Genomic DNA, 26,210 nt, shown 5'->3' on the forward strand with positions numbered 1-26,210 from the left:
TCACACACACCTTATGTGAAAACAGCCATTTTCCCCTTCTTCTCCTAGCCCTTGTTACCCCATGCTTGTTACAAGGCTCAAAGCAGGGCTCGTTCCTCACCTCGCTGGTGGCTGCTCGGCTAACAGGAGCTGCTGGTCTGGGTTGAACACTCCCACTGTTCACTGAACACCCGGCCCCTTATGGCTGGTCTCTAATGACCATTTGTTCTGTGGGATTAGGAGCAATTAGTCCAGTCAAATTAAGATGAAAGCAGGTGAAATACGCCTGGAAGAGAGATTTCTGCTTAGCCAGGTGTTACCATGCTGGCACAACCTTCATGTCCCGTTTGTAATTAAGTTAGGACTAAGGCCACCAGCTATTGAACTCTGCAAAGCTGATGTGTGTGATGCAAAGAATCTCCACTGAAGTTGTAAACTTGAGTTAGACGGCAGCAGCCCAGGGTCCCGAGCTTTCATTGGACACAGCTAATTTTGTGATAGCACCAGTAACCTCAGCGAGCAGCTCTGGGGCACAGTCTGTTCATTTCACAGTGTGCATATTCGTTACATCTTACGAATTAGCATCCACATTGTGTTCTTAGAAGCTTGTTGAAAAAGAGAGGCACATCCAGCATCGCACCATTTATATTTTCTGTGTGTTGAAACAGTTGCACTCATGGCTTGACTAAAATGTGGCAGTTCCTCCAAGCTGAGCTAAATGTTCTGGTTACACTGATGTGCTAATGGCTGATACAGCAACACAGAGCTGCAAAACCATTTGCTGTGAAATTTCAGCGAGGATGGCAGAGCTCACTGTTTTGCTTGAGGGATGTCATTGATTGCAGGTGGAGATGGGAGCAGTCAAGGTTTCCTCAAAAATACTCCTCCTTCCCCCACCTCTATTTTACTAATAGAGAAACTAGTGCTGCATCTGTCTGTTTTTCTCTTAAATGTTAGTTAGAAATACTGCCATCTGTTTCTTCTGCTTTGGTTTCCCAGAAGAAAAGGTGCTTCAAAAATAACGTCTTTCAGTGTAATTTTGTGTGTCGTGATTTCATGCTCAGTACTCCAGGGTGGCTGCTTGGCTTGGCTTCTCCTCTCCCTGCTGTCCCTCTGTATAATGCAACCAGCCTGCATAAAACAAAGCTGGGAGCTGTGGCGACTTGGATCCATAGGTGTGAATGTTGGCTTGTTGCTTCAGCGTGGCCCACTTGAACTTCTAAGGGAGGAGAGTGTTTGTTCTCAGAAGCGAATGCCAGTAATGAAGCAATCCTATATGTTGCAATAGCTGATGAGTGTATCTGGATAGAGGCCAAGTCCTGCAAACGGTTTTTAAGCTGTGTTTTGTTACACTCCTGTTTAGGAAAGATCCTGTCTCTCCTAGTGGCCAGCTTGAGCCGTTCTGTGCATTTCTGTAATGAAAAGTTAGTTATGACTTCAATACTCATTTTAAAAAGGATGAGTTAGACATTTTTTTTCTAATGAGAACTTTCACCTCCAATTTGGATCTTATTGCAGGTTTTCTCAGCGTCCTTTAGGAGTGAAGAAAGGGTTCTGTTGGCTGGCTGGTTCTGTTAGTTGGCGTTCTGTTGCACGTCCCATCTGCGCTGGGAAATCCAGGATGATTAGTAAAGAGTTCCCTGATTGTCTTTGTGCAAAGTGAAAGTGATGGATCCATCCATTCATTAAAATACCTGCAGACCCCACCCAGACCGCCGGAGTGGTGATAAAGACTGGGAGCAGAGATAAGATGCTGTTTTATCCCAAATGTGGTCAGGCTGCGGTTTTGCCTATGATATGACAGGCTTTTGCCTGCCCTTTAAAAGGGGCTTAGAATGGATTTCTGCCTGTTTGTGCACGCTGAGGGAGAAGCAGAGCACAGACTGCAGGGGTGGTCAGGCTGGGACAGAGTGGTGGTTTTTAAAGAGCAGTGCTGGCAGAAGCAGTGGCAGTTTCATGAATGTAGAAATAACTCCATGTCACGCAGGGATTATGCCTTTAATGTGTTTATGCCTTTATCAAGGATGGAATGGCTTTGTTGCCTAGCTATATGGCATTAACTTGCTACTATCTAAGAAATGATGCCCATTGGTAAGTTCTGACTTGGGTATTTATCCCGTGTTCCTTATCTGGCGTAAGCTAATACTGATCCTTTTCCCACCAATCCAGAACATGGATGAGTTTCCTCTGGCAAAAAACTGATACCACGGCTCATCCTTTAGCTCCTGGGCTCCCGGGTTTAACATCAGCACTTTGACCTCTTCTCATTGAAGGGATAACGTGAGCATTGCTTCCAGCAGAGAGGTGTGATGGCAGGGCAGTCGTACCCCGCGCTGGGGATTACCTGTATTACCTGCTTTGGGCAGCTACAGATAAACAGCCTCACAAACTGATCACAGTGATGTTAGGTACAGCTGGCTTCTGTTTGAGAAGGAAATAAGTGGTGGGGTGGGGAGAAGGCTCCCTGAGTCTGGGGAGCTCCGTCGTGTGTCAGTTGTACTGACCTAAGCAACGCACGTCATCACTTGGAAGGCAGGCTGAGTTCTGGCCTGTAATAAGCTCTGCACTTCAACAAATAATGCTTCAAGACTTCAGCATTCTCAAATAGATTTGTAAGGATACAATATAGATCTTAAAATGCATGGTCGATGTAGTTTAAGCTCAGATATTAAAGATGGATAAAAGCAGAAATAAGCTCTGACTTTCAAGGTCATTATTTCTCCGTTCTAGGTCATTTGATTTGTTTGCCAGTGTATTGCAGGCCATAAGAGCTGAGTAGATGCTTATCCATGGAAACAGTTTGCTTTACCCTACGTGGTGTTGCTGATGATTGGCACAGTAAAACTTGGCTTCCCCCACCTGGTAAGGGCACAGAGACACTTACTGGCAAAACTGGAGCCTCTCCTTTCTGTTGAACAGTGCAATTTGTCAAAGAATACTGTAAACTTTTACCACACTAGTTCATACTGGCTCTTTATCACCTGGTTTTCTGTGGGAAATCACAAATCCATCATAGCAGTAAAGCACTTCATTTCAAGGCATTCTGTAGCCTCTTGAGCAGATGGGGGAAACTAATTAAAATCGTATTGTAAAAGGTGGTCGTCCTTCTCTGTATGTGTTTCTGGAATTTACCTAGGGGGAAATTTAGGAGGAGGAGAAGGAAAGGTCTTCATATGGTAAGTTGTCCTGGGAATGTAATCGCTTGGATGCTTTGTTCTGCACGGGAGCTCTATTGCAGAGTTCATGGAATAATTAAAATTAGTTCTCAGAATGCTGACCATCATGTGACTGTTCCTGTGTGTGCCATACCAGGGCTCTGTATCCCACCTTTGCTGCCAGCACCTTCTTCCATTCCACTTCTCCATCTTCCCTTACCCTGCTCTGCGGTAATGTGGCACCACTGCAATGCCAGTGTGTTGCTCAGGAGGTAAGGGGATTGAGGGAGACCCAGGGAAAGATGCCTGGGGACGAGAAGTGCTGTGGCACTTGGCAGTAAGCAGGCTGCACAACAGGTCACTGGCTGTGAAGCTCCTACTGCAGAACTTGTTGCCTGCTTAAGTCCTGATTCAAGCTTTAACATAAGGTTTTCAGTGGTCTTAACTGGTGTGTAAAGCTCTGCATGCAGCAGTAGTTACACCTGAGTGCTCCAGGTCGCTCTGCTCAGAGCAGGTGATGCTAAGGGGCTGATGGATGTTCATTGCTGCTCCCCTCGGTGAATCATAGGGCATTTAGGGGCCATGGTGGTGAAGCAGAGATGAGTGTCTGCCCCAGTGCCACCAGCTGCCTGCCTCTGTGCTTTGCGTTCCCGTGGTGTGTTGGGAACAAAGCAGCCCGGGTCCAGAGCTTGTTTGAAAACTGATCTGCAGTGAAATGGGAATTTACAAATGTGGTGTGTTCTTCTCAGAAATAAAATTGGGCTCTACCCATATTACTATTAAAGTATAAAGCTTTAATTATGCCCTAAATCCACTGCTTTAGCTGGGGGGCTCACATGATTAGCAGGGAAAAAAAAAGGCATCTGGAGAGGCTGTGTGGTGCCTTGTTTTCCCATATGTGAAATTTTATACAGTACAAATTATTAAACACCAAACCTCCGGAGGAACATTGTAATGAAAAATTTAGCATTCCCCCATCAGGCTGCTGCTAATTTGCCTTCTGACTAGATCTGAGAGATGAGAGGGCTGTGCTGGGGGTGCTCCTTGATGAGCTGCTGGCAAGAGGAAAACAAGTCGTGTTGTGATGTGACGCAACAGGAGAAGCAGGCTGATGCTTCTGCAGGCAGCTCCTCCGAGAGATGCTTAGCCTAAAAGAAATAAGAATAAATAAAAGAAATCACCATTTTCAATCAATGTCTGTGGGAGCGCATCCTGTTCTTTCTCTTTTGGTTTTAGCCCCAAGCTCCCAAATTTCATCTCGCAACACTTCTTTGTAATAAAGATGTACACTGGAGAGAAGAGACCTGGAAGGGATGCTGTCTGGCTCGAGTTGAGCAATCCTGTCTCGTTCATGCGTGTGGGCACACAGACATCTGCTCACACGCAGGCTGGCACCTTCCCCTTCTGCTGCTCACAACTCTTCCCCTGCTTGGAGGATGCTGCCCAGTGCCCAACCGTGCCCACGTGGAGCCGGAGCGGCTGCTCGGCACCAGCCCTGTGCTGAGCATTGGGTGCTGTGTCCTCCAGGCAGCCCTGAGCATGGAAGCCTGAGCGCTGCAATGCCAGCACATGGGAGCCCGTCCCCGATAGCCAGGAGGAAGAACTTCCCCTGCTATCCATACATTTGGATCTGCCCCTATAATGCAGGGCCTGCTTTCCCTGGGTGCTTCAGAAGGAAAGGGCGGTAGGCACAGAAACTCCTCTCCCTGCTGAGTCAATCTAAAATCCAGATTTTACTGTTTGAGTCCAAGACATCTCAGCACTGGCAGATTGCTATTGGCCCCTGCTTGGCAGGGTGTTGATTAATAATTTGAACCTGCAAATCCTCTATCAACTATGTGAAATCTAAATTGTCCATCTGAGGCCTGCTTCTTTCAAAACAATTCTGCTGTGGTTTCCACTGCTCGCATAATTCTTTGTAAAATAGATAACCCTGTCAGTGGAAGAGCTGCACGGCACACCTGGAAGGCAGCCCAGCTGCTGAGCATACAAATGTGCAGAGCAGGCTGTAGGCAGGGAGTTTGGTTCACCTATAGTTCGGTGTGTTCCACATCTCGGAGCTTTATTTGTCTGCTGGACAAGTTTTATTTTGATATTTATTTACTTACTTCTAAGCCGAATTTTCCAACACAGAGGATGGGAGGTGGGAATCTCAGCACCTTTAGGAGCCAAGAGACCTCTGGGGCATGTCAGAAAATCTCAGCTGTAGGATTTACCTTTAGATAATGGCATGATAGCAACAAGGGCTGTACAATTTAAATGTGTTGTAAATCCACCTGATATGTGTAAATTGATTTTAGGGAAATAATATGTACGAGATGAGTCTTTTACCATATGCTTCAGCTCTCCCCAGTACCTTTGAATGGTGTTCCAATGCACTTTGCCTGTTGTGCTGCAAACTTTTTCGGACTCTGTCAGGTTGTACTAAAGCTTCTAAAATACAGATGGTGCTGAAATCCCCAGTGGAAAACAGACTTCTATTTCAAACTTCAGCTCTGTTTTTTTCTCTTCTAGTTCATAGCAGATTTTGACAGATCAGAAGAAATATTCACAGCTTGATGCAGCTGGATTCTTCTTTGGCATGAGCAAAAACATCTGGCCCCAAAACAGTGCATTTTACCAAAGGACCCGAATACATGCACATGCATCTGTTGTGCTAATGTATTTTTCTGTGAACTCAGATGTTAATTGCTTTGTTTTGCTGAGGCAACAGTGTTGGTTCAGCGCATAAGATTGTTTCCTTTAGCGCTCTGTTAATGGTTTCCTTTAGCAGTAATAGGAAACTGTCAGGTATGTTGTGAATTGCGTTAGGTGAAGTGTTTTGAGCAAGAGTATTTTACTATGTGTGCTTTCTTGATGTGTGCTCTCGTATGGAATTTGGGTATCAAATGAAACAGCTATTAGCACACAAAAGCTCCACGTGAGACCAGTTGTACATCTCCAGTAGACGTGTTCAGTTTTTGCATTATAAGTTCAGAGGCTTTTCCATTCCCACTTCCTACTTCTCGTGTACTCTTGCTGCTCATCCACCAGTAACAAAACATTGAAGATGTAAGCAGGGGCTGAGCTCCAGCCATACTTGTGCCTTGGTGAATTGTGGAGCTGTAGGCTTTGTTCCTTCATCCTGTTCGCTCTTACAAAGAGCTGCAGCTCACTGAAGTCATAGAAGTCCGGTGGCTTTTGGTCTCCAGATTGAGCTTTCAGTTTCATTCCTCCCTGGTTATGGCAGTTTCGTTCTCAACTGCTGCCTGCAAAAGATACCCTTGGTCATTTCCAAAATCTGTATCCGAGGTGCTCTGAAGCCCCCAGCCCGTGGGCAGTGCTCACACACTATTTCACAGGGCTCTGTGCTTAGTTCCCCGCGGAGCTGCTTCCCATTCCTCAGCTGTGACTCAAAGTTCAGTGTTGATTAGCTAAAATAATCGCCTCCCTTTTTGCGTTTACTCATGGCGGAAAATTTCCAAAGGGCTTCACCTTAGCTGCTTTGGCTGTAATTATTCTGAGATTTTTGTTTATTTTTTTCAGGATGTCAAACAGCAAACAGGATGTCCCATGGGCACTGAGAGGAAATTGCTTCTGAGCTTCTTTGTGGAGCCGGCTGTGCTTGCTCAGGCAGTTATAACAGTGCTTTCTCAAATCAAAAAACTTGCAGTGGTGATGTAGGATCTGATGACCTTACTGAAAGTTTCCTTGACAACGCCGATATCTTGGCTGATCGCTGCAGGTGACCATAAGCAGATGGATTGCTTCTGCAGTGCACAGCCCCAGGGCCCTGCCATCCTGACCTTGGTGCTGGGAGCCCACGGGAGCAGGTACTGCTGCTGCTGGGATTTGCAGAAGCAGCTGTGGTTCCTCGGGAAGCTTTGCATTGCTTGGGGTGACAATGGATGGGCGCCTGCAGGAGGGAGAGCTGTCTGGGAGAGAACACATCCTGAGAAGCCTAGAGAGCAGGGGTCTGGGAGGACATGAGGAGTAAAAGCTGATCGCGGGTCTGGCTAGAACAAGGTAGATGAAGTTAAAGGAAAAATGTACTTCTATTTGGGGGTCGTATTTGCTTTGCAAAATCCAAGTGATACCACAGCTCGTACCAACCATCTGCTCTCAAGACGTGGTTCTCCTGCCTTGAATGCTGGTGTTTACACCAGCTGCTGCTGTGCTGGAGCCGTGCTCCTACGTTTTGGGGGGGCTCCAGAAATAACAGAGGAAGGAAATAAAGATCATTGCAGAGGCGTGACTGTGGGCTGGTTTGTGGAAGGGCTGAAAGCGTGCAGTTTGAGGCATGTTCCCATATAGGTGAAAGATCACCTGCTACCTATTGCAGTTTCAGCTGTGCCACGCAGCTTAGTCTTCTGCTGGTGCTGTGCCCACAGTTGGCTTCCTTGCAGCCACACACGAGTGCTCTGCTCAGATGGAGGAGCTCAAGGTGCTCCTGCCCTCTTAGTACTCCTCGGGCAGCCTTTGCACATACTTGCTTTGTTTCTTCTGCTTTGGTTTTTCACTTCAGCTTATTAGTTGCATGTGTGGCTTTATTTGGAAAGATTTGCATGCAGCTTATGCATGCCTACGTAGCATATGTTTTGTATATTGGGTTTATAGGGATTGTAGTGATTTCTGAATTAATTTAAACAGCAAATTGTTGTATCTGCACACGGTATGTCTTTTCTTTCTTTAGCATGTATTATTATGACACATCTGGTGGTGGTTTAATTGTGCTGTTGTGGTGCTTTGGGGTCCTAGTAATGACTGTGAAACCGTATGGTACTAAATAGAGGGCCCTTCACGTGGGACACTTGGAAGGGTTCGAGTCCCCTCGAGAGAGGGACAGGAACACTTTTAGCCCTGCCCTCAACCATGGAAGAGAACCTACAGTGTTTGGTGTTTGCAGATCGCTATGAGAAGTTCTCTTTGCCCATCGCTCAGCACCTGGATGGGCAGCTCAGCTCCCAGCTCTTCCCAGGCAGCTCGGTTTGGCACCGTCAGGTCTCTCATAGCTGCCAGCAGCTGCCTTCGTTCCTCGCAGCATGGCGCAGCTTTGCTTCTGGATGTGCTCTTGGTCGTGAGGGGTTTTGAAGGAATCCAAGCTGCTGCCTACAATTGCCTTCTCCTCCTCATCCTTACTTGATTTTAAAGAAATACTGTAAGTGTCTGAATTGTATCAGCAGTGGCTTTGAGAGTGTATTTTCCACAAAAATATTGATGGAACTATTGAAAAACAGCAAGCCTTGTTTTAATCTTTCCATCTTCTGCAATAAACATTGATGGTTATTTATTGACACTATGTTCTGAGATCTTACCCGAGATGGTCCCCATTTAATATATGCTTTCTTGATATTTATATCATGCTAATTTTATCAGAATATCAGCCAGTACGTGTACATCAAGGATTACATATATTGTATTTTTCCAGTTCTATTTTCAATAGACTTACCAAAGAAATGAAACCAGACTTACTGAAATAGATTAATTTTCCAGAAAGCCTTGCTGTCTGAAATATGACTTAAATCAATCATTAGAAGGAGGTTTTGTATTTCTTCTCTTGTTCAGCCCTGGTGTCAGGGTAGTGTGCCCATAACTGGCTGTAGCTGCCCAGCAGGTCCCAATTGCTTCTTTTTCACTCCTTCCCCAACACTTACCTCTTTCAGAAGCTATTCCAGATCTGTTGATGCCATCCATGTGCACATGAACTCCCACTCTTCTGGGACTTGTGCAACACATCTGTGCTTTGTTTTTAGATGAGTTTGTTCTTAGCAAATGCTGGGGAATGAGTCTGCTTTCTTTCCAAGAGCAAAGCACAACTGCATTGAATGTTTTTGTCCACATGACATCATTAGTAATATGTTTAGCCCTTGGAGATTTACTCTTACTAAAATCACCTTTGAAGATTATCATCTCTTTTGTCTTTGATTCAGACTTGTTACTTTTGATGGATAGTATTGCTAGCAGAGAAATACTGTGATATACAGAGAGATTTTTCTTGGTTGAATTTCCTAACATATTTTGAAACATCTCCTGCAGCTTTGGACAATTTAATATGTATATTAAATCTACTTCTGCTTTGAACATCACAGCTGTTGATATTAGCCTTTAATAGATGGTATCTGTATGCGTAGATGACAGCAATGTTAGAGCTGTCAGTTCTGATTGCCTCCTACATGGTGTTTAAAAGCATTGTGTAGACTCAGCCTAATGCAGTCTGTTGGCTCCAGCTGAACACAGCTCAGGTGATGCTTGGCTGATGGTACCCAGGTCCTGCCCCTGCACCAATAGCACGTGCTGCATCTCCAGTACGAGCCCTCCACTGATGCTGTCTGTATCTCTTTCTTTCACATTGCCCCAGAAATGTGCAAAATCAACTTCTTGCTGCGTGCAGGTTGGATGGCACTTTATAACTGAGAGCCATAGGTCCACATTGCCTGAGGGTGAAACTTGAAGCTGCAAATCTTATCTAGTAATTTGCTCTGAGGCTTTCAGCTCTCCTCAAGAGTGTTTATTGTATGCTGTTCCTTTGGACCTGTGGCTAAATTAAAGGACAGATAGGGCATCCAGCATCTGGCGTATCGTGACACCTGATGTATTAGTTATTAGGTGCTGTTGTCTTGTCAGTGATTACACACCCACCTCATGCAGACTGGCTCTTTATTCACCAAGTAACATCTGTCTGTTTTGTGCCTGCGAGCGCCTTCCCTTACGTACAGACCCAACATAGGTGCCTACATGTGGTTTCTCAGCTCTTTCTGCTGAGGGCCTGCGAGGAGCAGCACCAGCAGTGCGCTGGGCACCATGTTGTGCTGGGCCACCTTGTGCTGTGCCTGCTCACCTCAGAGCCGTGCTGCCCTGCCAGCCCCATTGCTCCTGTGTCTCTGGGGTGAGCACAGGCTGTGGCTGAGCCCCGTGCAGCACCTCGCTGCTCGCACACAGCTCTCTGTAACCCCAGCAGGTCTGTGCCGGCGCAGTTTATCACTGACGTATGTCAAACCCAGATTTTCCCAGCTGTCTCCTACCATCTGCCAAGTACGGCTGGGGGCACGCAGAGTGCAGTTTGCTATGCAGGTCTGATGGCAGCTGGAAAATGGAGCAGTTTTGCCTGCTGAAGCACCAGCTCTCTTTCAGAACGAGCAGGAGCTGTTGCTTTGTGGCACACCTGGCCATCCTGGCAGCGCAGGGCAGCAGTGTGGCTCTGCTGCACAGCCCAGGCTGCCTGACAGCCCGTGTGCTGGGGAGCACATGTGCTGCTGTCCCAGCGCCTCGGCTGGGTGCAGAACTGCTGGCCCTGCTGCTCCTGAGGCCTCTGGGTGTGGGGCACTGCTGGAAAGTGCTCCTCCAGCCCCCCGGGACACTGGCACACTCTCAATCAAAAATGTAAAATCCAGCAGTTCCTCTCGGGTTGGGCATTTAGAAATGCAGAATGAGTGGGAATCCCCTGCTGCCTGCCCGGGCACTGCAGGGAGTGTGGGGCTGCAGCCCTCTGGTCCTGACCTGAGAACTGCTCTGTGCTGCATGCAGGTTGGACAGCAGCCCTGGAGGAGCTTCTCCTGGAGAGCCAAGGCTGAGCTTGTTGCAGATGTCACTCTGGCAAACAGGAGCACATTTAGCAGCTCCTCCAAAAATTGCAAAGCCAAGGGGCCACACCACATGGCATCGCTTTTCACTTGTTTTTAAAAACTGAAGATGCCTCTCGTGTCAGCTGTCCGGACTGATGCACAGTGCTGTTATTCACGAGTAGTTCGTGTTACTCAAGTAGCGGAGAAACCAGCAATGCCTTGGTTGAGTATTTTGACTTTTCCCTGGCACTGTGTTTTGCTGTGGTGCGTTGCTGCCTACCCTCCTGCCACAGCTGAGCGGCAGTCCGGAGGCAGAAAGCCTTTGCTAACAGGAACTTGCTCTCCTCGCATCCCAAAGAGGCTAGAATGAACCAGCGGGTTACAGTCTGCTGAGCTGCAGTACAAGCGGTGCAAATAACTTTTCCAGAGCAAACAGCTAAGCCAGCATTAGAAACCAGTTGTCTATTTGCCAGTCAAATGTATAAACTCTAAGCTTCTAAAATTCGTACAACACATTTTTACATCAATCCAAAGTTATATAGAAATAAGGAAGGAGAAATGTCTTTCTGCGCCGTGACGATGGGCTTTGTTTTGCTCTTTATCGCAGTAGGTAAAAATGGACGTGTCGTATCAGTGGTGAGTTATGGCTGTGACAGCTGATCACAGCCACCACAGCAGCACCACCCAATTAGAAAAACTGCTCTGATCTAACCTGATGTTACTGTCATTTTTTAAAATGAGTCCTACTTCAATCATAAAATCCTCAGACCATAACATTGCTTTCTACGCCATATGTCCTTATTTAGAGGAAAAAAATGATTGCACCCTTAATTCAAAGGGAACGTTTCCCTCTGAGCCAGAACTCAATAAAATGTATCAAAAAAATTGTGGAAAAGGGCAAGCAAAGAAAATCAAATTGCAGCGTGTGAAACGATTTAAGGAGGGACCTGGGGAATACATAATCTCCAAACTGCCAAGTTAGAGCAAGTATAAAATATACAAACAAGCCTGATATTTTTCCCAGTTGATCTCATTATGGGGTATGCTTGGGATAGATAAATTTTGTTAGAATGCATTAAGGCCGGATTTTCAAGGAAACAAGTCAGAAGTAATGTGTTTAGCTGAATCCACCTTGTTTTGATACATGGGTCTTTTCAGGTTTAAAGAAGTACATTTTTAAAGCCAAATGGTTTGTTTTGTTTCAGGCATTAAAGCCAGAGGCAACGCCGTGGCTATTTTTTTTCCCTTCTGGAAAACTGATGTTTATAATTTCAGTGTGCTCTTTAATCACTGGGGCAGAGCGCTGTGCAGTGTGTTTCTCTGCCACTTATTGTTGCCTGCTTAAAATACACGGAGCTGGTCTTGAGCATGATCCCTTAACAGACTGTTTCATCCACAAATAGTACTTTTTCCAAGTCTCCAATATATCTTAATTAAATTGTCCATTTGTATTTATTAAGGCAGTTTACTGTGTCTTGCTGCAGAAAGCTGCTGCTGCTGATAGTCTACCAATAGAAACACAAGCTTATCTGGGAGTTGATAATAAAATGCCAAGCATATGTTAGCAAAAAAAAAAAAGTCTTCCTGAAACATAGTTTAAGCATAATTTTCTTGTTTGTTGGGAAGTGAACAGGCCTTACAATTAGCTTTGATAAGTTTTTGGAACAGTTGCTCATAATGATTCTTGCAGCCTTAGGGAATCATCTTTGTTATTCTGAGATGCTATCTGCAGGAAAGTTTTCTTCCTCCGGCTGACCCTGTAGGAAATAGTGGCGGTAAGGCCGTTGCACACTGATAGATGCAGCATTAGTTTAGATGGATGAGCATAAGGTGGATCCATCCCTATCCCCGGTGAGCGGAAAGCTCAGACGTAAGCTCTGCAACTTGGATGTCTCTCTGCTGCACCTACTTATCTCCAGGCAGCTTATGCCAAAATTTTGGCCTCGAAGTCAGTGAAATCCTGAATCTGATGGTTGTGTTGGGTCTTTCCTTTTTCTCAACACCACGAAAGTTGATCTTCCAGAGCTCTCAAAGGAATTAAACTTTTTTCTCGAGCAGTTAATGCGTTCCTAGAAGGCCATGAATGGGCACGGAGCTGTGTGGTCCTCCTTGTCCCCTTCTGACCTGCATGGCACGCTTGTGCCCGTGGGAATACTCCCTGGGTGCAGCACAGAGGCGGTGGTGGCTGCTTGGCCAAGGCAGGGGAGCGGATGGACGAACAGACCCAGGGGAGCCACCAGAAGAAGCATTCCTGAGCCCAGTGCTTTCATTATGTCTCTCCTCCAGGGCGTTTCCTCCTGCACTGCCTTCAGAACAGCACAGAAATGGGTTGCTGGGAATTTCTCCTCCCGGCCGTGTGTCCACGTGACCCATTTTGTAAAAAGCAGGCGTGCACCCAAGCACTGTGGGAGAGGTTTCAAATCCGACCGCTGTGACTTTAAGAGAGAGGAAAAACCGCTAAGGAAGGAAAATAAAAATCCCACAGCCTGTTGTAGCAGCTGTAGCTTCAGATCGTGTGGAAAATGAAGGCAGATGATTCAATTTGGCCTGTGCCCCGAGTACATTTCCAAATGCTTCTGTGTGTGCGCAAGATAATGAACAAATATATTGAGATGGCACAAGATCAGTCCAGGCTCGCTGCCGCGCAAGCCGGGGAGCTCCCAGCAGGAGCGAACTAGCTGTGCTGGGTTAATGGGGGTGAGGGTCGGGGAGCCCAGCACCTTTCAGAACAACTTAAGAAAAGAATTTGTCTCCTTTTGCCCCAGGCTCCCCGCAGCACTTCAGCAGAGCTTGTGATAAATCGAAGTGTGTTTATTAATAACAAGTGGGGACAGCGGTCTTGTGATTTGAAAATAGGTGCGCCAAATAAAAGTGTGCTTTGCTCTGACGTGGACGAAGCTTAAGTAAATGGAGAATGGACTGATCTGTTATGATTAAAACTCTGGTGCTGAGAGCCAGCTCGGTAATAATGAAAAGCCCTTTGAGGGATTTGAGACCCCGTTCTGCCCATTCATACCTCCCTCTGCCCATGCCCCATTAGGAGAAGTAGGGAGGGCTCAGGTTTGGTGGCAGGAACGAAAAGGCAGCAGCAGTTCAGGAAGCAGAGCTGGACTTTAATGAGAGCCGGAGTTATTACTGGAATGAGTTATGGTATTTAATCATGCTACATGATGTCCAACAGCGCAGGGTTCATAATTCTTGGCTCCAAATATGGCTGGGGATTGTCTGCAAGCACCTGCAGCATGCAAATGGACCGCGGCCGTGCAGGTCCTTCCGGACCTTCCCTCGCTCCTGCCAAGCCAGCCTGCCATGCAGCGCTGCGTTGCCAACAACAGGTCAGTGCTTTCTGCTGCAGACCACACCTGAACGATGGCACACAGCTGGGACTGTCCAGCTTTTCTTTGCTCTGCGTTGCCTTGTCTCCTTCTTGTGTGTACCTCTAGATTATTTGGCTCCTATAATTCAAATATGTAACGATTGCTGCTGATGTTGCTGTAATGTCTGTGTGAGTTCCCAGCACAGCAAGGTGCAGCATGTTTCTCCTGTGCAGCTGTGGCACTGCTGTCTGGGCTGCGTGCTGCAGGTCTGTGCCTTGCCCTATGGGGTCCTGCAGCACGGCTGCACTGCCGCCTCCTCGCCTCTGCTTCCTGGGCCTGGTCAGCTTGCTGCAGTGTGGATAAGGAGAAGGAGAAGCTTTTTTGGAGGCAGGGCAGCAGCAGGTTTTATTGTAAAGCTTGGTTAGGGGGTACAGTCAGGAGGAATTTCTCGACCTCAGGCAAAAACAGCCAAAGGAAATGATTGGAAGTCGTGCAGCCAGCAACTGGAAGAGAAGCTTCTGACCGGCTTGCTGTGATACCCCGGGCTGCTGAGAGTGCCCATGAAGCCATTGCATCCACTTAGCAGAACAACTTGTCCTCCTAGCTGGGTCCTGCATGTGGCTCATTAGGGTAATTACTGATGAATTAAGGCAGCTTGGCTCAGCGCTGGGGCTGCGGGTGTGCAGGCTCCCCCGCTGGCAGGCAGCAGGTGTAAATGAACAACATCTGTCAAAAAGGCTGATGACCCTCTTACTTCACAGCAGCAAACTGGGGACAGAGGTAGTGCTGCAAGTTTAATAATTGATATTTACTTGGAAAGGTTAATGGCAGCAGTGATGCTTCTAATTTGCTTGCCCGCGCAAGACCTTGTCAGGTCAAATTGTCTCAATTTGTTACCTTGTGTGTAGGTGTAGTTCTCCTTTAATGAAACTTGGAGGAAAGAAGCAGGTGGTGTTTGGAGCATACTGTAACTTGAGAAAAACAGCAAAGGATTGAAGTCTGGTAAAAGGTTGTGCAAGGCTGTGCTAACTTTGAACAGCTTAGTCCCTTTGAATAACCCCGCAGCGAACGCTGGCGCTTAGGAAAGTTTAGGAAGGTTAGGAAGTGATTTATTTCTCCTTTAAGTTGCAGCTGTCCAGTTGTTTATGTCAAAAGCACAGTAATGGTTACAGGCTTTGATGTGTTGCTAAATGAAAGCAGTCCGGTTACAGATCGGAAAGCCAGGGAATTCAGCAGGTATTTCCCTATTGCATTTAGGGAGATTGCGGTTCTTTCCTGGAATAGTTCAACAGTTTCCATTTTGGGAGAAGCAAACGTGCTTGTTGTATCTGGGTGCGTTGAAATTGGAAGCTGAGAGTCTTCAAATCCAAGAGCTGCAGAAGAAGTGGGGGATGAGTGGGAACCAGGAGAGCTGTGCTTTGAGTGAGCGTACGTCCAGGGGCTGAGGAGAGCTGCAGTGCAGCGGCTTGAAAGGCAGCGATTAATTGGGTTGTGCCCTTTACCCGATTGGCTTGGCATGAATCCTAGCCAAGATAATGCAATAAGTGAAATCAGAATTGCTTAATGAAGACCTAAAAGAGGATATAATAAGTGAATGCCGATAATTTTAGGTATTTTGAAAAAAAGATCTTTTCAAATGTACTTACTTTATGCGGGAGGAAAATTGTGATTGATGGTAGCCACAGCACTGATGTAACATGGTTAGGTTTCAGTGCTTGATGTTGTTGGCCTTTTTATTAAGGAAATACAGCAGGGTGAGTTTAGCGTGATGAGTTTCAAGTGGTCGATTCCTGCCTTATTACTGGATGCAAATGCAGAGTTGCCACTGGTGGAAGATCTTCTAGGAGATCCCAGCAGGGTTTGCCTCCCTGTGTTGTATCAGATGTAAAATCCCTCTTGGTAGAGGTTGGGGTGTGGTAGGGTTCACCAGCGAAAACCTTCTACTAGGGCTGCAGGCTGCAGTGAAATAGGACAGAGAGAAACAAGGGGGTTTTATTGCCATTAGAAGTACCAATTTGTACAGCCGACATTTTAAATAGTGTAATTTAAATTGAACCAAACTGATATGAATAGAACCTATTAACAAATTAAACACTTCTTTCCACCCAATATTTCACAAGGGAATTAACAGAATAATTTGTTAGTAAATGAGCCCAGGAAGGAAGCTGTGAATGACACATCTATCCTATCCTCCTCCTGCCTGGCAGCGCGCTTTGCAGATGGCAGTGGGAAGTTGGGTGATGTCCCATGCTGTCGCCTCTCGCTGAGCAGACGATGTGCGAACAGAAACAAGCTTCAGGAGGGACAGATGGGTGGTCAGAGGACCTGCCCTGGCGGTAGGAGTTACCTGTGGGCACGTGTGCTGAAGCCCCACTTTGGAGAATCGCTGTGAGCTGGAAGCAGCCCCTCCATGGTGCCACGGGCGTAGCAGCGACGCTGTGAAGCGCTGTCGGTGACCTCGGGAACAGGTGGCAGTGCTTGAAAATCTCCTTTTTCCCCCTCCTTCTTCTCCCTCTAGATGAAGGTCCCCACAAGCAGAAGTGGCAGAAATAGCGAGGAGGACAGCATCAGGGAGGCCACAAGCTCTCAGCGGAGCAGCTCCAGGGACCGCCTCAGTGATGTAAGTACCGCTCAGGAGAAAGCACCGCTTGGCTGCAGCAATTCCCGCTGCTGACACGGCTTTTCATAAATCTTGCTGAACAAATGTTGGCATCCAGAGGTCACTGTGTAATAACTTTTTTTTTTATGTCATGATTGAGTGTTATGGCATAAGTGGTTGAGCTGCCTCGCAAACACTATAATCACGGTGCAAATAATATGATAAGCGAAAGATCAGAGATGGGAAAACAAAATGGAATTGTTATTCCTCAGGGAAAAGCGGCTTGATGCTTTGTTGTGTTTTCTCCACGAAGTTGTGTTAAAAAGCTTTTTACAGTATTTTTGGTTTTAGCTCCTGCGCATAATTGCGTAGTTTGGGTGCGAAGTCAGTTCGTCTAATTTTACGCCTCCTGCCTCCAAGATATGGGAGGCTTTGGGGGGAGAGCTGTCATTCTCTCAGGAAATTTGATGGTATGTTGAGTGAAATGTTATGATAAAACAAAAGCAAACGGTGCCTTCGTGTGTAAACACACAAATGGGCTTTTGAGTCACCGAGAAATCAATGGCAGTGCTGGGATAATTTTATACGAAGGCTTTTTGTGTTAGCAATTAGCATTTCGCCTTCATTAAAACATGATTTTTTACTAATTAGGACCTTTCCCGTTAGGAGAGATTTAAATGAAGAACAATAATCAAACGCTGGCACGAGCATGTCTGAAATATTAAATTTGCCATTTCAATGGCAAGCCACAGAAATCCCAGAGCGAGTGGTTTTCATGTTGAGTTCTATTAATGTAAAATATGCTTCATAACTAAAACCTGTCACAGAAAACGGCTCACACCAGCTAAATTCAATTGGACAGTTAATTTAGCTTTAAAATTGAAAACACTACCTCCGCTTCAGGATGCAAAAGGAAGGGGGGGAAGCCTTTGATAAGTGTAACGTATTTGCTATTAAGGCTTTCAGAGCCCATTCTATAGGAGGAGAAGGGAGAAAAAGGGGGAAAAATGGCTCCCACAAATGTGTTTAAAAGCTGAAAGTATTTATTAAAAATGTCAGCAGAAAAGTGCTTTTGGCAGATTAAAGCGGGATTCAGCTTGACAGCTCTGACAGGGAAATGTGACGGGGGAAAATTCTCTCTACATGTTTGGAGTGCGAATGGGGGCTGCGAACAGCCCCGCAGCGGGAGGAGGAGCGACGCGGCCCCGTCCTGCGAGCTGCGCCCAGCAGCGCCGGCGCCTTGTCCTGGGGGCGGGCGGGGGGCCCTGGGGGTCGTCACCCCTGAGGGGCACCGCCAGCGGGGCAGACAGCAGCGATCCCCATTGCGTGCGCGCGTCCCCGTCGGTGCGATGCCCTCCTTGCCCTCCCCGTGGCCGCTCTTGGCAGGTGTGTGAGCGCAGCGCCTGGCAGCACGGCGACGTGGGGGCGTGGGAGAGGGAGAAGGCAGGCAGAGCCCGCCATTAGCGCAGGTCAAAGCGTTAAGCGCTCCTCGAGCCGCTCCTCGTTAAGCCTACGCACTTGCAGTTCTTTCTCCTCTTTTCCCTTTGCCCTCGGAGTTACGGGCAGCGCCTGTAGGAATGGAGTGTGACTGCCTAATTCCCTGCAAACCTTCAAAGGCAGTTAATCAGCCGGTGAAATGCAGTGGGAAATAGGCGCTCTTTTTCTTCTCGCTCAATGGGGGTGTCTGGGCAGCGCCTGGAGGCCGGGGCACGCTTCTGAGCTTTGCTGGAGTCGCTCTCGTGACCCGACGACCCATTGCAAATGAGAATTTTTCAAATTAGTAATTAAACGGTTTGAAAAGTAAGGTTCATGAATCGCAGAATGCTCTTCGTTCATTATGTGATGAGTGCAGTTTAGCTTTAATTACGTACAGTGCTTCCTTGTGTACCAGTAAATGTTCTGTAGTCTATTTAGTGACTGTCAGAAAGTCTCCGAAAGTCCCATGGGCGCAGTCGGGCGGTTTTCCCCGTGTGTGTGCCAAGGAGCAAGGCAGCAGGTTGTTGGGGCAAGGGAAAGAGGAGCAGAGGATGCCGCGCTGCAGAGATTCAGTTTGCACAGGATCTGTGCTGTGAAGGTCCTCGCACTGCTCTGAAGCTGTGTAAGCTGGCACGTGGCTTCTGTGAGTGGTGGGCAGCTGAAGCGGTGCAAGACTTTCTGCATGGCACCGAGGGTGGGGAAGGGGCTGAGCAGGAGGGCTGTGCAGGGGAGGCAGGGGCAGCACTCTCGTGGTTAGGGGCTATGCGTGGAGCTCTTAGGATGTGGTTGCATTGGAGTGGCTGCGCTCCTTGCAGATGGATGTGCTGTGCCAGCAGGCACCTGGGCTTTTTATTGCTCTTTGCCAAGTGGCTCTCCTGCTTGGTGCATTTGGCCTTCAGGACTGTTTTTCGTGCTGCTTCCATCCCTGTCCCCATTAACCTGGGTGAACAATGCAGTAAATGAGGCGGGAGGCAGCGGGTTTGGCTGCTGCAGGCAGCACGCAGCAGGTGTGGTGGGAAATGCGTGTCTGGAAGTGCCAGTGAACATGCTTGGCACTGCCGCCTTCAGAGCACTGTGGCCCTCCCTGAGCCGCACGGAGGGCTCCATTGGGAAGGCACTGTTAGGAACAGCTTTAGCTCCTCAGTGTGATTTGTTTCTCGAGGTGACTTGTTCAATGGGATGCCAGTAAGTTGTTCTTTATTTACATTAATGCATGTCATTAGTCTCTAATGGACCGTGAAGTCAAGAGGTGGCCTGGTCTGTCGTGAAGTAATTGCACTCTAAAGAAAAGCAAAGCCACTGATTGATTGTGCCTTGCACACACGGGCACGCACACACCGCCGTCAGACACAGAGTGTTCTGCTGTTACACAGTGCAACTTCCATGAGGAGACAGCGCTGCAGCTTCAGAGCAAAACAGCAATTGTGCTCCGCAGTCCCTTCTTTGCAGACATTACGCTGACTGCCATTTATTATGGGTCACTGGGCAAAAATGCTTATTATCATCTGGTGAAATCATCTTTGGCTGCAGAGGTGTGACTTGTTGGGGCTGATCTCGTCCTTGGGATGATGAAACTTCTGAGCAGGATAGCAGACCAGTTTTAACCCAGTTTTTGTACAGCTGAGATAGCGGTGCGGGGGGCAGGGGTTGGGAATTTGCCACTTGTCTACGTTCCCAGTGTTGATGTAAAATTCCCTTAAAACCTATTACTAAGCTGTCGTCCCTGTTACACGTGTATTCTTGAGTCCTCTACAACCAGCACAGAGTCAACAGCCCTTCTCCAAAATGGGATTTTCCTCTGCTGTCTTTCATAGTGCGGTAATTGGAAGTTGCCAGAGAATTAAGATCCAGATAAGCCATACTGCTGTTTTGTTGTGTTGACCCAAGTAAAAGTGGAAGGCTTGGGCATCTTGTTTTGGCCTTCCCCGTGTTCCATAATTGTCCTAGTCTTCTCTGATGTCCTGAGCAGTCCAAAAATCCACACAGAGCCTTGTGTAATGGCTTTAAAAAAAAAAAGGGTTTTATCTTTTTCTTGACCCATCAGCTTAAGAACTGCCTGCTTTTTAATGGATTTTCTCCCTCGCTAAATTGAATGGATCGTCCCTCATTATCATTTAAATAGAAGCCTCACTCCCTGTGAACATGGAAAATTTGAATGTGGTAGTAGAGCTGTGATAATTTGAAATATTCGGAAGGTGGGGGCGAGGAGGGGGAGCAGGCGGCAGAGTGCAGAATTGCTGAATATAATTGTCATGGATTCTCAATTTTGTTGCCACAAGATGGGAAAATAGACTAATAATTGTCTTCCAACCCTAGTAGAATAGTTGCCCTAGTTAGCTGAAGCTAACACTCTAATTGTCATGGGGGCACAGAGATGAATGAGGATGTATGCAGGGCACAGCCAGGGCTAAATTGAGTGATATACTAAGGCAAAGAGCAAATTGGCAATTATTGGCCCAGCTGAAAAGGTTGGCAGGTGTGCTGCTTTCTCACGAGCCCTTAGGGGGAAATTGGAAATATAAAATATCGACCGTAAATACTCACTGATTAGGAAATATGTTGCAAGAGGTGCTGGCCACTTAAGAGTCAAAACTCTCCTTTTCAAGGGATTGACTTCAGCTGAACAAAAAAAAGAAGAAAAAAAAAAAAAGCAAGCCCTGCTACTAAGTTGTTCAGAGCTTTTTCCTCTCATCTCCCATCCCCCAGGCTATCTGTTCAGATTTTCCATCATCCTATCTTTGTATGTTTGTTTGTTTTTCTTTAAATGTATTAACAGACAGCAGTCTTTTAGGAAATTGAGAGATTTTCCTCTCTCTGAGTGTTCTTTGATAAGTGCTTAGCATATTGTATAGACTAGATATGAGATTCTCTCTCTGGTAGATGAATATAAAATAATTTCTGTGATTTCTAATTCAAACAGTTTGCTGTGATCTGCTTTTCTTTGTGTGCCATCAGTCACCATCTCCCTCTTCCCTCCTACTTTCTGTACCGTGCTTCCCCTCCTGGGGCAAGGGGATTAAAGCAGCGCAGGGCACAAAGCTGCAGGTCCATTACGTGCGCCTAAGGCTGAAGTACCTTGCCAGAAGCGTGATCAAAAGATCTACTGAAGTGAGAATTGGACCACAGTGGCACCACAGGTCCACCTTTATCGGGATGCCCGGTCTCAGCTCTAGGCAGGGTGCGGAGGGACAGAAGAGCTCTGCGTGCTTCAGACCAGGAAAAGCTGAGCATGGGGATGCTGCAGAGCGTGGAACCCTGAAGGAGCTCTTTGGAAGGCCTGGAATGGCAATATGTTGTAGAGTCGCAGAATATCTCCAGTTGGAAGGGATCTGTAAGGAAGGAGTGCAACTCCTGGCCCTGCACAGAAGCACCCAAGAATCAAACCACAGGACTGAGGGCGTTCTCCCGACTCTTATGGAGCTTGGGCAGCTCAGGGCTGCGCCCACTGCTCTGGTGAGCCACCCAGCCACCCTGTGGTGAAGAACCTTTTCCAGGTATCTAGCCTTACCCACTCTTATCGCAGCTTCATTCCCTCAGGTCCTGTCGCTGTCACAAGAGAAAAGAGACCTTCCCCTGGTGTGACTTAAGGCCATTACCTCCTGTACTGTCACTGTTATCCAGCTGACCCCCATGTCGCTACAACCTCCTTTTGAAGGAGACTGCAATTAAGCTCTCCCTTGAGCCTCCTCCTTACCGTACTAAACAATCCCGGTTCCCTCAGCCACTCTTCATAAGACCAACGGCATAAAACTTGGTGCTGTTGGTGACTGCCCAGCTCTAATTGTCTAAATCTCTCCACAAGGCCTCTTGGTGGAGTTAGCAGCTCCTCCCTATTACATATCACCAGCAGACTTGCTCAAAACACCTTTTAGTCCTATATCCAAGTCATTTATGAGAACGTTAAGGAGAACTGGCCTTAAAATGGAGCCTGGAGATCCCCACTAGTGAGCTGTCATCTGCAGAGTTTTGGGAAACGATGGACGGTGGCTGCCCCTGCATGTACCGTGCTAGAATCTGATCCCTGCTTAGAAAAGTAGAGTGATTTAGAGCTCAGTGAAGTAAAGGCAACAAGAGGATAGTTTTAAGACTCCCCATCAAACCATGAGTCTTGATTTGTTTTGCATCATAAGAGCAGGGGAAGGTTTCCCATGTATACAAGGAAAAAACACTTGCCATCAATTCAGTAGACTAGCTTGGAAAAACTTGCTGAAGGTTGTCAGCGAGGTTTTGTCATGATTTTCTCTTCTAGATTGCAGTTGTGGTATTTATAATGAATGGAGACCTCTTAAATAAAATTGCAGCGCATCTCCAACTCTGAAGGACATTGGTGTGGGAATAGTTGAGTTTTTCAACAGTAGGATTTTGTCTTTGCTGCCAGAAAGGTGTATTTATTTTTTACAAGCAGTGTAATTAACAGGAGAGCTATCCCAGAGTAGAAGTAATTCACTCTGTGACATAACTGAAATGTCTTGTCTGTGCTGTCTGGTTTTGTTTTTAACCTTGGGCTTAAAAAGAACTAAAAATCTTTAGCTGCAAAAGAGCACATCATCTGCAAAACGTTACAAGCCATTTGTCTTTATGCACAAATGCCACCTGGCACTGTAGTTCCACTTACACCTCATTAAATGTGCAGACCAGCCTCGTTTTGCCCCTAACTAGCACCAGGTTCCCTTGGAAGCTCCAGGTGTTCCGGGCAGTGCAGAGGAGAGAGGCAGGAGGGCCACAAGTGCTGGCATGGCAGCAGCCGTACGAGGCTGCAGCTGTAGGCTGCCCAGGAACTGCTCCTGCCAGGCAGGCCTGCGTTCACCACCACAGGTTTCTCCCAGCTTGGGTAGAGGCCAAGTGAAACTTCCACTAAGATTTCTTACATCTGCAGCCACATTGATCGTTTTCCCTCTTATTTGATGTGGATATTGAGACACATGGATTGAACTACGTTTATGTCAACCCCAAAAGATACTCACTTTAGGAATATCCACTGCAGTTGCGTGCAAACTGTTCTCTGCTCTGGCACTCATAGCTGAAGTTCACTGGGGCCTTCAGAGCTTCTCCATGTGGCACTTTGGTATGGATCCTCCAAAAGAGCCCCCAGCATTCCCAGCTAACCAAGAAAGCAGCAGTGGTTTGTTAGATGTGCAGAAAAATGCTTGCAAACAGCTCTAATTGTTGGAAAGAATTTTACAAGTTGAATCCAAAGTGTTCACCAGCTTCTAACTTTATACGCATAATAAAAATTCTGAGGGAGGGGGAAAAAAAAAACTTTTTCCCCTCGATTTCCAGGAAATGTAATGTTAAAACTCGCAAAGGAGAAAGCGGTCCTTAGATGTGAGAAATGCCAGCGTAAATTGCCATTCCGTTTTAATTATTTCTGATGTAACACTTTATTCAGCAATTGTTTATTCTTTTCTGCTGGGTGGTTTTAAATCATTGGTCTGCAGATTCCTGGGGCTCTTGGGCAGCCTGGGATGCCGGGCCGTTATCTCAGCAACGCGGCTCTGCGGTTGGCGTGCCTGGAAAGTATTTGGGGAGTCCACAAGTCACTGAGGTTGAAAAGAACCGTGTTACAGCCAGGCTGCTCGGAGGGGCTGTCTCCCTAGGGAGAAGCTTTAAATGAAACCTCCTGTTTCTGGTTTGGGTTATTATTTCCAATTTGTTAGACACTGTTGGTCTGTTAAAAGCGAGCTGAGTGAGGGGCAGAGGAAGAAGCGCCGTCCGCCCTGCTTTCCAGCTCCCACCTCTCCCATCTGTGCTTGGGGTGAGCGGCAGAGCAGCCATCAAACCAGCCAGGATGGACTTGTGTTCAGCTGGAACTGCAGGATGTTGTTACTAACTTTCCTCCTATACAAAACTGAATTCTATGAGCGTTTGGGTTTTTTTTACATGCATCTAGGAGGAGTGATAGGTTCCTTTTAGTTTCTCAAAAAGAAAGAAGCGTTGCTTCCCTTCATTTCATCAATCTGTTGCAGTTTCTGGGCAGTTTAGATGGAAGAGGTTTTATAAATACCTCTGTAGCATTTTACAGCTTGAAGGCAAATCCATGTGTGATGCACAAAAAGCCAAAGGTTTGCCCCCATAATGGATCTGTTACTGACATCTCAGACCTGCCCTGGAGCTGCCTTTTTCCCACAGAGCAGAGAGCTCCAGAGCACTGTGTGCCAGGCAGGGCTCTGGGAATGGCAGCAAGGAGGGTCCTCTTGTACCGGTGGGGAGTTGCAGGTGTTTGCAGTAATCCACGGTCAGTTTGCACCGGTCTTTGTGGGGGGTGCTGTGCTGTTGTGGTTGTTGAGTACCACAGTGACACGCAGTGCTGCTGCAGGAAGAGAGGTGATCTTTGAGGTCCGCCTGCAGTGCGTCAGTGCTCTTGTTCAGGCTTTGATACCCACTGCAATATCACTGTTAGAAACGGGGCTGCTAAGACTCCCTGAATCTTGTTTAATAAAATCACGTAGCAAGAGCATCATGATTATAAATTACACTTGGAAATGGGCCTGCAGAGGGCTTGCTGGGTCATGTGCTGCTGCTCCCTCCCTGTCACGTGCTGAACTGTTCCAGGCTCCTTTTCAATTTCCAAAAAGAAGGCATAGAGCATCAGCTGCAGATAGAGGTGGAATTCATTTAGCTGCTTCAAGGAGGCCACTGCCAGCGACGAGTAGCAGCTCAGTGGCCTTGGGCTGTGGTGAGGGGAAGGAGAGCCAAGCGGCTGGAGGTGGTATAATAGAAAGGAAAAGCACTGAGTGATTTGGCAGTGTGTGAAAGAGGTAAGGATGTGGTAGAGAAAGGAGCAGGAGGAGCTGGACTGAAAAGCAGAAGTAAACAATATAATTTAACTTATTCAAAAGGGACAGAATGCTTATTAAAGCTCTGAGAGATGATAAATTAGTGCTTCGGTGCTATTGTTTCAGATAGAGCTGTCATGTGGTAATACTGCAGCGATGAAGGCTGCAGGCTCATGAATTCATGAGGGGAATGGAAGTGGACTGCGTGGTTACGTGGCAGAGCTGGAGCTGGTGAGGCAAGATGTGCTGCCTGAGCCGGGGGACATCTGTATGCCCATGTGCTGCATGGAAGTGGCTGTTGCCTCTTGAAGAGGGACAGCTTAAACAAATACTCCACTGCATCCTTGAGTCCCTGTTTCTATGAAGATGTATCCCACGCCAAGCCTTTACCTCAGTTAGAAGATGCTATAGTTTATATAATCCTTGTCTGAAATAGCTCCAGAGCCCTGCCCTGGAAATGCTCTTTTGCTGTCGCTCCTGTGGCAGCACGCAGGATGTCAGGAGAGAATTTGAGACGCTCTGCTTGTGAAGTTTTCCCCTAAGTAATACCGGGCTGGGGGAGGGAATCACAAAATGATCTGATCTTACATTACACAGAATCTCTTGCATTACTTACTGTGGCATATTGTTTCCTCCCACAGAGTTCTGCTCAATCGCTTTCAGGAAGAGGCTACTCCGTAAGTCATTTTACAGCTAATTCTTTCGCTTCTGTTGATGTTGATTGCAGAGGTCTACACCACCTATTGCATATCCACTGCCATGAAAGAAATGCAGAGTATAAGAAGTAGGCGTAGAGAACGGGCCTGTCATGCACCTGGCAAGGGACCAGTCTGACATGAGGGAGCATGAAGGGTCTGGGGATCCTTGAATTTAATTTTATGCCTTTGGAGAGGGTTCTTTGGTTGTTGGATAGTGCATCTGAGCTAGAGTCAGCTCCTGAGGATTGAAAGACATGTGGGGAGTTTTCAACATTGGTGGGAGATGCTTCCCTCCTCTCTCCCACTCCTTCCCATATAGGTTGTCATTTTTGCATTAAATAAAAGAATCAGAGGGAAAATTATTGTGCTTTAAGAATTGTGTCCTTCACCACTCTGGACAAAAAAAAGTCAATACCCTCTTTTTTTACAAGCCCTGAGTTACAAGAGAGTGTGGCAGAAAAACAAAATCCCTTGTTTTCAGAGGAAGGTTTTCTGTTCTTCTTGCAGGAACGTCCCAGGTACAGGGCTGGTGGTATTGTCATGTGTGTGCAGTGGAGCAGTGATGTTGAACTGACCATTTCTGTTCACATGTCCCTTATTTCTATGTGCAGTCGCATTTTGCTCGTGTAGAGGTGGTACAACTATTTGGGTACCATTGCTGCTCAGTTG

At 46.9% G+C, this 26,210-nt stretch overlaps 1 protein-coding gene across 15 annotated transcripts in view; it reads left to right on the forward strand.

The window, feature by feature from the left end:
* The window catches only part of FBRSL1 (fibrosin like 1), a 416,097-nt gene that overhangs the window by 151,452 nt on the left and 238,435 nt on the right, over positions 1 to 26,210 (forward strand). For 13 of the 15 annotated variants that reach the window (XM_042865414.1, XM_042865419.1, XM_042865413.1 and 10 more), the window contains exons 3-4: positions 16,511 to 16,612; positions 25,485 to 25,520. In XM_042865414.1, coding sequence (XP_042721348.1) covers positions 16,511 to 16,612; positions 25,485 to 25,520 — 138 coding nt within the window. The remainder of the gene's footprint in view (positions 1 to 16,510; positions 16,613 to 25,484; positions 25,521 to 26,210) is intronic. The other 2 variants (XM_042865411.1, XM_042865415.1) reach the window with 1 other exon arrangement.

This window comes from Lagopus leucura, unplaced genomic scaffold (genome assembly GCF_019238085.1).
Source record: "Lagopus leucura isolate 7727_CA_CO unplaced genomic scaffold, USGS_WTPT01 Super-Scaffold_806, whole genome shotgun sequence".
NCBI lineage: Eukaryota > Metazoa > Chordata > Aves > Galliformes > Phasianidae > Lagopus > Lagopus leucura.